Source organism: Dermochelys coriacea, chromosome 9, assembly GCF_009764565.3.
Source record: "Dermochelys coriacea isolate rDerCor1 chromosome 9, rDerCor1.pri.v4, whole genome shotgun sequence".
In the NCBI taxonomy this organism is placed as follows: Eukaryota; Metazoa; Chordata; order Testudines; family Dermochelyidae; genus Dermochelys; species Dermochelys coriacea.
The window spans coordinates 45,381,062-45,394,289 of record NC_050076.1 but is presented as its reverse complement, the minus strand read 5'-3'; the positions used below and the strand labels follow the sequence as shown (position 1 = coordinate 45,394,289).

At 47.6% G+C, this 13,228-nt stretch overlaps 1 protein-coding gene across 1 annotated transcript in view; it reads right to left on the bottom strand.

The window, feature by feature from the left end:
- The window catches only part of GPC1 (glypican 1), a 367,159-nt gene that overhangs the window by 20,414 nt on the left and 333,517 nt on the right, over positions 1–13,228 (bottom strand). Inside the window, exon 5 of the mRNA XM_038416638.2 lies at positions 2,816–2,946. Coding sequence (XP_038272566.1) covers positions 2,816–2,946 — 131 coding nt within the window. The remainder of the gene's footprint in view (positions 1–2,815; positions 2,947–13,228) is intronic.

Below are 13,228 nucleotides of genomic sequence, written 5' to 3'. Positions count from 1 at the left end.
TGAAGAACCTAAATATTTGGATGTATCCAGACCTCTGTAATACACACAGAAGTTAAAAATTAGCCATTTTGGCAGATATGAGATGAAGAAGTAACACTCACTCCTTAAGTCAAAAAGGAATCTCCAGTTTAGTGTATTTCCAATGCTATATGTTACATTGCAGGGTCTATTCTCTTACTGAACCAGAGGATTTATCCAAGTAATTCTCCCAGCAGGCTAATTTACATTAACAGATGAATCAACAGACTCCCTTTATGCAAATAGCAATTTGCAGTCTTTTACAATTTATACGGTCTGAAATCCAGGACTTAGTTGTCAGGAGTGAGGGTACAGATGGGAAACAGTTCAATACCCAGCCAAGAAGTTTCTCTGAAGGGAGAGAGGTAAAAGGAATGGTGCTGGTTATGGTGCTGCTGGGTTTTGTTTCAAAAAATGAGTATTGATAAAAAACAATGACACAATTTGCCGAACATGACTTAAAAACTGTAGTGAAACAACAAAATGATGAGTCAGATGTTGGTTCTGGGAAATTCTGTAACTATGGCAATATGCACGCTTTCCTGGTTAGGACAGCAATACACAAGTCTCCTGGCCGCACATCAGGCTGGCATTTGGGAGTAGTTGTGCTGTGGGATGTCACTGCTTGCAATGTTGTTTATTTTCTGAGTAGTTTTATTCCTGGCTTGGGTGGATCAGATGACATTAGGGGAGATGTCACCACACCTATCAAAGGACCTTGTTCTGTGGACCAGATATCAAAAGGTCTCTTTTTCTACCACCAATGCAAGAGGGATTTACCCAGATAGTAACAGTGGTAGCTAGGTGCATCACCTCCTTCTCAGGTAACCAGCCTTACCGTTTGTGGGTAGCCCTGTGAAAAACTTATTAGCCACACCCCTAACATGACTGTAACCAACTGGCCACCACAATTGCACCATTATGCACAGACCCAGTCTGATGAATGGGGAGCATCAGCCAAGATTACTGTTTGGATACATTTCAAAATTAACTGACCCACTTTACACATGTGAAAGACTTTGAAGTCCCTTCATCCCAATTCCTACTGATCAGTTGACATTTTCAAGGAGAAGTGCTAAAATACTTACATTAATTTCAAATGGAAGCTGAGAGTCTCTTTTCCATTTCTTGTTCCCCCAAATCGGCCAGAACCGTGGTTGCAGGCTTTGCTGGGTCCAAAAGCCACCTCTGGCTCTTCCCGTGAACGAGAGACTTCAGGTTTTCAGAAGCACTCAGTACTGGCTTAACTCTGCTCCCATTTAAATCAATGGTAAAATTCCCCCTTGACATCTATGAGAGCAGAATTGGGCCAGTGCTGAGCACACCTTAGTCTTTTAGCTTTGCACTATGTTAACAGCCTTTGTTCGTGTCCAAACCAAAGTAACCTTGGACCAACTGAGCACTGCAGTGTGCCACCTCTACATATCAGAGAAATACAATGGACCATATATGACTGCACGGTGTGTAAATTTCTACCCTTTGCCTGGAAAGACAGATATCTTCTGTATATTTCCTTCTTTCCCTGGGTAAGAAAATAAATATATTGGCTGTTTGCTTTCAAACTTTAAATAAAGCCTTTGATATGGATGATCAACTGCTGATAGTTCAAAGGCATTGTGACTGGTAGTACCTCAAGAGCCTTGGCTGATATGTCACAAGTAACCATTTAGAGAAACACCATGTGTAGAAATGAACCAGATGTGATCCAATTTTTTCCAGTGATTTCAAACTGTGCTCACAGACTGAAGTGGAAAGGGAAGTGGTGTGGTTCTTAAACCTCACTTTCCTTGCTCTCTCTATCCTTGATCTTTCTCTATTTGTCATACTCATTATCTCAGCGATTTGTCAGCTCCCAATCTCTGCTACTTGGCTCCACGTGCAAATACAATCAAGTGCACTTTGTTACAAGATCCAAATCAGAAAGCTTGTCAAATGCACTTTGCTGCTCTAGTCAAGTATGGATTGGAATAGAGTATTCACCCCCTGTGAACGCTTGCATTTACAACAGGGGGCCCATCAGTGCTCGTTGCAGTTCAGATGATGTTCTACTTCCCCATATAATAAACACGCTTTTTAGCCCTGAATAACAATGACATGTTGGGAGGCTTGGTGGTATGTTTGTGTGAAAAGCACGAACCCGGGAAGATTGTTCACTTTGCCAAGGCTTCTTACACATGTAGCTGTGGCATGTGTTTGTGATTAGTGGATTAAATGTGCTGAAAGTGGAGATCAATAAAACAGCACTTGGAAATGTAGCTCTTGTGAGACGCTGAGCACCAGCAGAACCTGCTTCACAGGAGGATTGTCATGTAATAACCCTACCCCATAAATACAACCAAGTAAGTCAAATGTTTCCATTTCTTAGTGTTCCCTGTGGCTGTCGAGAGCGGTTGTCTCCTGGGTCAAGTGTAAGGCAGCCCACAAACTTGCAGTCCGTAACTCAGCTCAGTGAGAATACGAAAAACCCCTCGGCTACAGAGGTTGAGGCACCATAATACAATGCCACCACACTTTCCACAGGGATTGAGAATTCAACACCAGGCTGTATTTGGTCCATACATATCAAGTTGGTTGGCTGGAGGTGGAGATGGGGAGGAGTTTGAATCAGAAGCATTTGACAAGCTTTGCCTGTATGGGTTGAATGGTTTCTTATAATTAAAAGAAGCTGGTATTTAATCTCTCTGCCTACTGTATGTTAAGGCAGTTGAATGGTATTGGAAGAAAATGCACAAGGCTGTAGCCAGAGCATTTTCAGCTGACTTAATATCAACTTTAGACACAGATCTCAGCTCCTTACCTTGGCTGTGATAGACTCTCTGTTTTCCTGCATGTTAGAAATGGCTTCAGCAATCCGGGTGTGAATGGTACCAATTACTGTGTCTACATTGGATGGTCCATCAAACCGGTCAGCCACTAGCAGCATAGAATCTAGTAAAATAAGAGAGATGGAGACACCCTTTAAGTACATACTATACAAATCAAATTATAGTGTAACTTAAAATGTACATAAAAAGAAAAGGAGTACTTGTGGCACCTTAGAGACTAACAAATTTATTTGAGCATAAGCTTTCGTGAGCTACAGCTCACTTTAGCTGTAGCTCACGAAAGCTTATGCTCAAATAAATTTGTTAGTCTCTAAGGTGCCACAAGTACTCCTTTTCTTTTTGCGAATACAGACTAACACTGCTGCTACTCTGAAACCTGTTAAAATGTACATATATTTGTATTGGGAGGAATCAAACATTTGCCCCTCAGTAGATGAAGGTGTTGAAGAACATCTTCCAGGTACTTGTATTGTGTGTATATTTTCAGTAGTTTCACAATCTCAATTTGGCAGTATTCAAAATAAGGCCCAAATGCATCAGTAAGGGCACCCATAGTTCCAGATGAACACCATAGGGAAGAAACCGCTATTACAGCATCTCTTTGCAGACTACCACTACCTCACAAAATGACCAGAGAACACTGGATGTTCTATAGAGAGGAATCTGTGCAGAAATATAAAGCAAGGATCTTGCTCTAACCCTCCCCTATTGGCTTGTGTTCAACTTTCAACCAAGTGCTGCAATGCATGGAACTCTGGAGATGGTGGTGTTTACACCAACAGAAGGGTTTTATGAGTAATAGGCACATGTGTGTGGCTCCCATAACAGGGATGGAGAAAAAAAACTTCCTCCCAGTGAATATTTCCCATACACCATTTTAAATCTGAGTGCTCTGGCAGGATAAAGCATGACCAGAAAGGGAAAATGTCTACCTCACATGTGGAGCAATAGAGCACAACACATGCAACTAAACTGGTAAGATAGGAGGACATCTGGGTGAGGGGTGGGTGAAAGGTGCCCAGTGCTCTAAGCTGCTATTGATTTCAGCACCTCACAAGCTCTGGAGCTGAAATGACAATGTATCAGAGCAGCATTCAGCCATGTTCTAGAAGTTGTTTACTGGATTTATGCCTTGCTGGATTTTACTGGCAACACAAGCTAATGCAGAACGAAATTTTATATACGTGCATGGTACTGGAGATCAAAAAACATAGTGTGTATACAGACTGATACCCTGAATGTCCAGAGACCGGAAACAACCAAGACCTTAGAGGTTAAAGGAATGGATTAAAAATGGGACTGTTTGTACACCACCATCTGCAGGTTCTTAACTACTGAAAACTGCTATCAAGTTCAGATTCTTCTTTTGAGAATCGCAGTGCAAAGTCTCCTTTTGATGTCTTTGTCTTTACTAAGAGATGCCATTCACGTTCCTAGAAATGCAGCCCCTGCTCTATAAACATTGTATTGATCTCTATGTTTATTTCATTGTATAGATCTGTGAGTGGAGTACAGCAGCGCAAGAGTGAGTGGACTACCAGCACTGGATGGCTTGACAAAAGCACAGGTTCGCATAGGTTCCCTTATTCCACCACTGTGCATGCTCTGCCAATGCACCTCAGCCCTGTTCTACGATATCCACTGCTTTCCGAAGCAAGCCCCCTGCACCTCCAGTTCTGCCACTGCATATAAATCTTGAACTGCAATCCTTCCACTCTTTACTACTTCCTCTGTTGAGTGCTCCAAAACAATAAATGGGATGACTCCAACACTGAGTCACACACCAGAACACTGCACATCCAGTGCACAGGAAGAGATAGTGGTGTGAGTGAAGAATCCTGAGGTTTCTAATGAATCCTGTGTAGTGAGACCACCATACTATAAATAGACTTAACAATAATGTCAATCAGCATTGCTTTTATTTTTAACCACATAGTTTTTCATAAAAATACCTTATAACCACCTATTGGGCATTGGCACTTGTACTGATTTCAATGCACTTTTGTTTAACAAATAAACTAGACCACTGAATTGGACAAAATCAGATTGTGGAGGAAAACGGACCGTGTTAACAAAATGCTTGGAATCCCTGCTATCTGCTCATACAGAAAAATGATCTGTCTGCTCTAAGCTGTTTTTTCTTCCCAATATATAGAGGGTCAAATCCTGAGGTCCTTAACTCAGGAAAGCTACCATTCACTTCAATGGGACTGAGCAAGGTCTATTCTAGTTCTTCTACTCTGCCCATCAGTTGGTACCCAGACTGCTCTCAGGGGATGGTGTGGTGCGGTACAAAAGCTTACTCAGCATGAGTATGTATTGCCAGTGTTATTCACTCCACACCTCCATGCATTCTGTATGTGTCACATGTTTCATAGTGATACTGTTTTACAGAACTTGCATTTATTTCTATTAGTACTACTTTCTGTGTCTTTAACCTGCAGTGCCAGGCTCCATTATACCAGCACCAAGAGTCCAACTGTACAGAGCTCAAAGAAGGAACAATTAATGCTTTTTATAGAAACCAATCTGGGCCCGATCCAACACTCACAGAAATCAATGGAACAACTCCCATTGACTTCAAATGAGCCTCGGATGAGGCTCTTTCAGACACACACACCATATGGTGTCCCTACCCTCTCTTTGTCAGAATGGGAGACAGGGAACGGATCACTTGGCGATTACCTGTTCTGTTCATTCCTTCTAGGGCACCTGGCATTGGCCACTGTCAGAAGACAGGATACTGGGCTGGATAGACCTTTGGTCTGAGCCAGTGTGGCAGTTCTTATGTTATGTTCTAGGGGGGTAATGTCCATAATAAAGGGCTTGATCTAAAGCTCAATGCAATTGGTTTAATAACACACACAACTCAGCTGGCAATATTCTCTATATTGTACTATCTAATGTTTATATTGTGGTAGCTCCTAGAGGCCAACCAGGCTGGGGTCCCATTGTGCTAGGCACTGCACAAACATACAGAAAACACAGGCCGTGCCCCAATGTGCTTACAGTCTAAAAGACGTGACATAACAGGCTGATGAGACAAACAAGCAGGCCAGAGCAGAGGGTAACAAAAATAACAGACTCTGCTCAAATCTTAACCAATGACTCAGGAACAAAGATCACAAATTGCTAGTTGCCCATGTCTACAGTCTGGGATATGGCAGCTGCAAAGCCAGGGAGGTTTAGCTTGGCAGCATTTCTTGCTTATCATCAAACTAGAAGAACTGTTTTAGCTGTTTTTTAAATTTAATCAAGAACTGAAAAAAATTACTGTAGTTTCTCCATTACAATTTTTTGTATAGTAAAAGCCAACAGCTGCTTTGATGTAGAAAATCAAACATGCCGCATAATGGTGTAATGGCTTTTTGGTATTTTCTGCCCCTGTTGCAGTACCAAGGATCTGAAGTTTAACTCCTGTTCCTGTTTAGGAGTAGTAACAGATTTTTCAAGAAAACTTTTCTGAACAATTTTAGCTTGTGGATGCATTAATTCTGGGGACACATATTGATAGATGAAAGGAAATCCCCAAAATTATTGATAAAATTCAATCTATCACCCACTGTAAAACATCTCCTTTAACTTGACCTGCCCTACTCTGACCATATAATACAGTAGCTATATGTTTGTCATTACAATTTCACGTTCAACTACAACAATGGGGTAAAAGCGAAGGATGCAGAGTGGCAGTGAATTTCCACTGTAGTGAGTGTGGTTCCCTGCCGCCCCGGAGAGAGACGAGTCCCTTCAGACACCAGAGTGGGTGGAACCAGGGAGCTCTGAGCCTGCCCCCCCAGAGGGTCAGGCGCTGCCCCGGAAGTATAAAGGCCTGACCTCAGGGCTCACTGGAGAGGCAGCTGTTGGGGAGGCCAGACGCCTCCGACCTAGCTCGCGAGTGGGAAAGCCCAGCGGCCTGCAGAAGACCTGAGGACAGGCCCGGCCTGCCCCATGCCAGCTACCCAGCGGAGTTGCCAAGCCTGCCCTTGGCCAGCTACCCCGAGGAACCCCCGGTGCTGTATCCCCCTGAGGACCCCACCCTGACCCAGGTACCTCAAGAGGGGGAGTCGAAGTAGTCCGGGGGCAGCCGATCCTAGTCTGGCTGCAGCCCTGCCAGAACCCATGTCAGTGTGTTACAGCCAGCATCCCCACTGACTCAGCAGCGGGTCTTCTGCTGCTGCTAGGGCCCTGGGCTGGGACACAGTGGAGTGGGAGGGCCTGAGTCCCCCCGCCCCCGGGCCTTTTGGAACCTAGGGCCTGGGCCTACTGTTACTCTATGCTGTTACCGCTCAGCCCTGCCTGAGCACCTGACTCACCATTGTCCCGCCCTGACCTAGGGCCTGGGCCTGTTATTATATACCGTTACTGCTCAGCCCTGCCTGAGGGCCCGAGCACCTGACTCACCAGCGCCCCGCCCTAGGGTCACTGTGCTTATTTTGTCCCTTCACTAAGGCCGTAGAGGAAGACTCCCGTGGCCGGACTAATTCCCCGCAAGAGCTATTCCCCCAGGTAGCGAAGCGGTGCGGTCCCCTGCCGCCCTGGAGAGAGACGAGCCCCAGCTAGCCTCTCTACACATGGTGGAGAATGTGGGCATGATCCCTCGACACCTGTGAGAAGGTGTCTGGGGGGGAACATATCCCAGATGAGCCATGGATATGGACAAACTTACCAAGCTCCTGACCGAGAGCCAGAAGCGGAGCAGCTGGGAGCACAGCAACAGCAGCTGATTTGGGACCTGGGGTTCAGAACCAGGAACAACAGCAGCAATGCCTGCAGCAGCTGGCAACAGCACTGCCGCACCCCACAGAGCCCCAGCTGGGAGACATGGCTGGGTCACCCCGCACTACTGCGCCAGTGCGGCTGACCGAGATGGGACCCAATGAGGACCCTGAAGCCTTTTTGGTAACTTTTGAAAGAGTATCACTGGTTGCAGGGTGGGTGCCTGACCAATGGGCCACTCTCTTGGCCCCGTACTTAACCGGGACAGCCCAAACAGCATACAGAGGGCTGTCTACGGAGGATACCCAGGACTATAACCAGGTAAAGGCAGAGATTCTGGATGCCTTAAACGTCAGCCGAGAAACCTTTCGGCAGCAGTTCCGGAGCTACCCCACTGGCACCAGACCCCTGTTGGTGGCCCAAGAGCCGAAGGAAGCATGCAAGCGGTGGCTACAGCCAGAGAGGAGGACTGCGGACGAGGTCCCGGAACAAATTATTTTAGAACAATTCATACACATCCTTCCGGTGCAAGGAAGGGCCTGGGTGCTTCGCCATTGGCCAGCAACACTCGCCGCCGCCATCGCTTTGATGGAAGACTTCCTTGTGGCCAAAGCACCGGTGGGCTCAGCTACCAGAGCCCACCCCCCAGAACCAGAGTGCCCAAACCTTGAAAAGAAAGGGGGCGCTCAGACCGAAGTGCGGAGTCTTCCCCGTGGGCAAGAGGCTTGCTCAGGGCTTTGGGCTAGACGCCACGAACTCCCACCTTGACAAGGATCTGTGCCCCTGTGCCGAGTGTCCCATCGGAGTCTCCCCAGGGGCCCGATGGGAACCGTCTCCCGGGGGTGGTCACCCGGAACTCAGGCCCTGCTTTGTATGTGGGAAGTATGGACACTTACAGTGTGACTGCACTGAGATGGACTGCAGCTTCGGCCACATCTGTGCAGGAGAGACCAGGGCCTGGCTGCCACAGGTCCCCAAGATCACGGTGCTGGTAAATGTTGGGGACCACCCAGCCCTGGCCCTGATCGATTCGGGCTGTGGCCAGACACTAATCCGTCAGACCTTGGGGCCCCGGGCCAACCCCCACGTGGGGACGATCCAGCTGCAATGTATCCACAGTGACGTGCGGCCATATCCCAGTGCCTGGTCCCACTAATGGTGGCCAGGGTCACACGATGGATGGTCGTTGGCCTGGCTCCTCGACTAGCATACCCGGTGATTCTGGGGTGAGACTTGCTGGTATTCGAGGAGATCCTCCGCTCAACCTCTGTGCTGGAAGGAGATTGCCCCAAGGCCCAACTGGAGGAGGAGACCCCTGACACCGAGGGAGGGACCGAGGAGCCCGAGGAACCCCCGTTGGGGCCGGATATCAAACCCCGACTTAATACAGAGTTTTGCCGAATCAAAGAGCAGACCCCACCTTTAGCTGGGCCTATGGACAACTAGCTGCTGTCGATGGGGCTGTGATCGACCCACATTGCCAAATCAGTGGCCCCGGTTTAAGCTATGCCATGACCATCTTTACCAGGTGGAACAGGATCCCTGCATGGGAGAACCACGGTCCCAGCTGCTGGTGCCTCACTGCCACCGATGAGCGGTAATGAAGCTCGCACATGACATCCCTGCCACTGGATACTTGTTCCATGAAAAGACCCTTGCCCGGAATTTGACGTGGTTCTTTTGGCCTGGCGTGCACCAGGAGCTGAGGAACTATTGTAGCTCGTGCCCGGAGTGCCAATTAGTGGCTCCCCCACAAGTACTCAAGGCCCCTTTGGTTCCCATGCCCATAGTGGAGATGCCATTTGAGCGGGTAGCCATGGACTTGGTGGGCCCGCTCCCGAGAAGTGCTGCAGGATTCCAGTATGTGCTGGTTATCATGGATGATGCCATGCGTTTTCCCGAGGCTGTGCCATTGTGGAGCACCACCGCCCGGACCATTGCCGGCGAACTAGTGAAGGTCTTCGCTCAAGTGGGCCTGCCCCGGGAAATCCTAACGGACCAGGGCACCAACTTCACCTCCTGGCTGTTGCAGCAGGTATGCGAGCTCCTGGGAGTTAAACAGTTACACATCTCCATCTACCACCCACAGGCTGATGGATTGGTGGAACAATTTAATCGGACCCTGAAGGAGATGCTGCGAAGTTCCCCGCAGAGGAGCTATGCCAATGGGACAAGCTACTCCTGCCCTTACTGCTGGCAATCTGTGAGGTACCCCAGTCATCAACAAAATTTTCCCTGTTCGAGCTACTATATGGCCGCCGCCCGTGGGGCCTATTAGAATTAATGTGGGAGACATGGGAGCAGTCTCCACCTCCAACCCAGGGCCTCCTGAAGTATGTTCTCCAGCTCCAGGAGCACCTCGCTCAGGCCGGAGCCCTAGCACGCGAAAACTTAAAAGCTTAAAAGAAGTGCGGGTCCATGCCTTTGAGCCAGGTGATCGGGTTCTGCTCCTACTACCATTGAGTGAACTGAAGCTGCTGGCCCGTTGGCAGGGAACCTATGAGGTGGCCCGGAACATCGGGCCCGTCACCTATGAGGTTCACCAGCCTGACTGGCACAAGAAGACCCAGCGATATCATGTGAATCTATTGAAACCATGGCGGGAGCAGGAGGGCCTAATAATTAACCTTTACCCACAGGAACCAGAGGTGGGTACCCGCGCGCCCCTGACAGAGGATACTGGAGGCCCCCAGCTCACGGAGGAGCAGTGAAAGCAGGCCCAGTGTCTCCTACAGGCTTTCAGGAGAACCTTTCCCCACCTGGACCTAGTGCCTGGGCCTGTTATTATATACTGTTGTTGCTCAGCCCCTTCCTGAGGGCCTAAGCGCCTGACTCACCAATGCCCCACCCTGATCTAGGGCCTGGGCTTACCATTAGATACTATTACTGCTCAGCCCTGCCTGGGGCCCTGAGCACCTGATTCACCAGCGCCCGCCCTGACCCAGGGCCTGGGGTCACTGTGCTTATTTTGTACCTTCACTAAGGCCGTAGAGGAAGACTCCCGTGGCCGGACTAATTCCCTGCAAGAGCTATTCCCCAAGGTAGCGAGGCGGTGCGGTCCCCTGCTGCCCCGGAGAGAGACAAGCCCCTGCTAGCCTCTCTACATCACCCTTTGTTAAACATCCTGGCTATGTGTCTTGCTTGAATTATGACCTTTAAGATTACAGTGTGCAAGTATAATTTGAATACCGATCTGCTGTACTCCTAATGGTCAGCTACTGTCAAAAACAGTGTCTCTTGGGCAAGAAGAACCTGGAACAAGTGCAAAAAGCATACAGAAATACCACCTAATCAATCAATTAGACTTGCAGATTGACCTTTCAGGAATGGCGGACAGTCATTCTGCTGGGACGAGATGGAGTGCAATGACAGGTAACAATTGGCTTGTCCTTGTCAGAAAGGCCAATGCACAAACTCCAGGTTTAAACCCATGGAGCAGATGCTATCTCCTCTCCCCCACTCCTTTTAACCAGACTCACTAACCATTCTACTGGATTCATTTCCAATTAGTTGTGGTAACTGCCATCTGGGTCATTAGAAACGAAAGCTAATTAGCATAAACTAATATGGATAAAAGCTGGCTGATGATCCTATGTAACAGCAGCCTAGGTTCAGCTTAGCAGTGATTCAACTTTTACTTTGCAACATTCCACTGAAACAAGGAGACATGGCATGCGTGTGTATTTTAACAATGAAAGACAGTAATACTGAGTAGAAAGACAGCTGAATTGTAAGAACAAGAACCGCTGAAGAGTCTGACAAGAAAATACAGTTCTGTGAGAGCTTAAAAGGAAGGAAGAAGAGTGAAAAATCTAGTTAAATGGACTGTGTTGAAATGCATACGAAAGATCTTACTTACTTATGTGCTATAATGATACTTTGGGCTACCATGATACTTTTCCTCTTTGAACTTACTTTATTTTGCTCTAAATCTGCTAGCTCAGTCAGGTCCCAATCCAGTAGTGAGCTGTGTGTGGATGGTTCCCTCCATCCAGGGGGACAATGGAACTCTGCAGAGAAGTCTGACCTAGCCGAGTTCATTGCAGTATCAGGGCCATAGAATCTAGTAGGCTCCTCGTACGTTCAGAGAGACCCAGAGAGAGGGCAGTAAACACAAGAAGAGCGGCAGTGCCTGAGCATGGCAGGTTGAAATAAGCACAGAATTTGACCATCAATTGCCAGTATCCTGTGGATTTTGGCAAGACTCATCATGCTATTTTAAACACATTTATTTTTGTGTCATTGTACTCCCAGGAGGAGAGAGAAACCTTGACAAAGGAAAAAGGGTTAAAGTCATTCGGTACAGGACTATTAAATAAGGCTCTTACAGCTTCTGCAAATCTCCTGGATGTTCCTCAGGGTTTCCATGCTGACCTTGGAGCACCAAAACCGAAGCTAGTAGCAGCGATTGTAATTTGTTTGTATAAGCATTAAACTGCTAAGAGCCCTTGACCAGCTGACACAGAGACATTAGTCTATAGTTACTAGTACCAGAAATTAAGGAATACTCACATGGCATGGCTGATCTATGTGGAAGCACCACAAGTATTTTAGCTCTGTCTTCATCAAAAAGTAAACCTGAAAATGATTTTGGCCCGTGCACTGCATCTGGAAGGTAATTGTCACAACGGACGGCGTTGAGCAGTATTATTACTGTGGAATTAGAGGAAGGATAGAAGACGTACGGAACAACTGAGCTCAAGTGATCCAGCTGTCCTGCTGTTGCTGCATAAAGTAGCTTAGTCAGAACCACACAAAGGAGGCAGTGTGGTCTAGTGGCAAGACTACATGATTGGGAAAAGGAGGGCTGTAAACCTTTCCTGAACCGCTGGCTCATGTGTTTGAGCTCAGACAAGTCACAAGACAGCCTTAGCCTCAAACTGTCACAGAGCTCAGTCTGTGAAGATTTATTAATAGGAAATGGAGTCACTGAACCATACTTGGAAAGGTGCTGCTTTGTTCTGACCAAGGGAACCAAGTTCTCCCTTTCTGGATCTTGCTCCAAGGAAAGGGTACAACTAATGGCTAGAGCAGATGACTCTGGAGGCTCTGTCAGACTATGCAGTGTGCTCTGGCATGGATACACCTCCGTTCTCCATGGGGATATCCCACATTGAGTGCCCTCTGGTGACTCTGTCTGGTCACTGATACCCATTGTCTTGCCCTTCTCTGGAATGACTGGTCCTACTGCATGGTGTTGAAGAAAAAGAAAGGGATTTTTAAATTTATCTTCTCTGTGTTCTTAGAGGTTAGGAGAGCACTTGCTTCCTGCTTTCGAAAGAAACTGGCTGAAAAAGTCAGGGGCCTCAGAAGGTTGCTGCACTAGGTGGATTTTTGACCCTTGGGCTGGCCTACGAGTACCTCAGTGGGTTCAAAATTCTTGAGTGCTAAGGGTTTTCAGCATGATGTACTGGCAGCACGAGGCCCAGGAGTGAAAATCTTGCCCTTTAGAGAAGCAGAGTTATGAGGCAGTTAGGAGAAAGTGCCTTGAGAGCAAGAGGAGTTGTGTGGCAGGAAGCACACAGGGCCAGTTTTTCAGAAGTAGGCCCCTACGTCTTGCCCTATGCCCAGAAGGCAACAAACAAGAGCTCTAGAGAAATTATTTCCAGAGCCCATGACCCTTTCAGTCTGTTGCCAGCTCCTTCCCTTTTAAACCAAGGGGCTTCTCA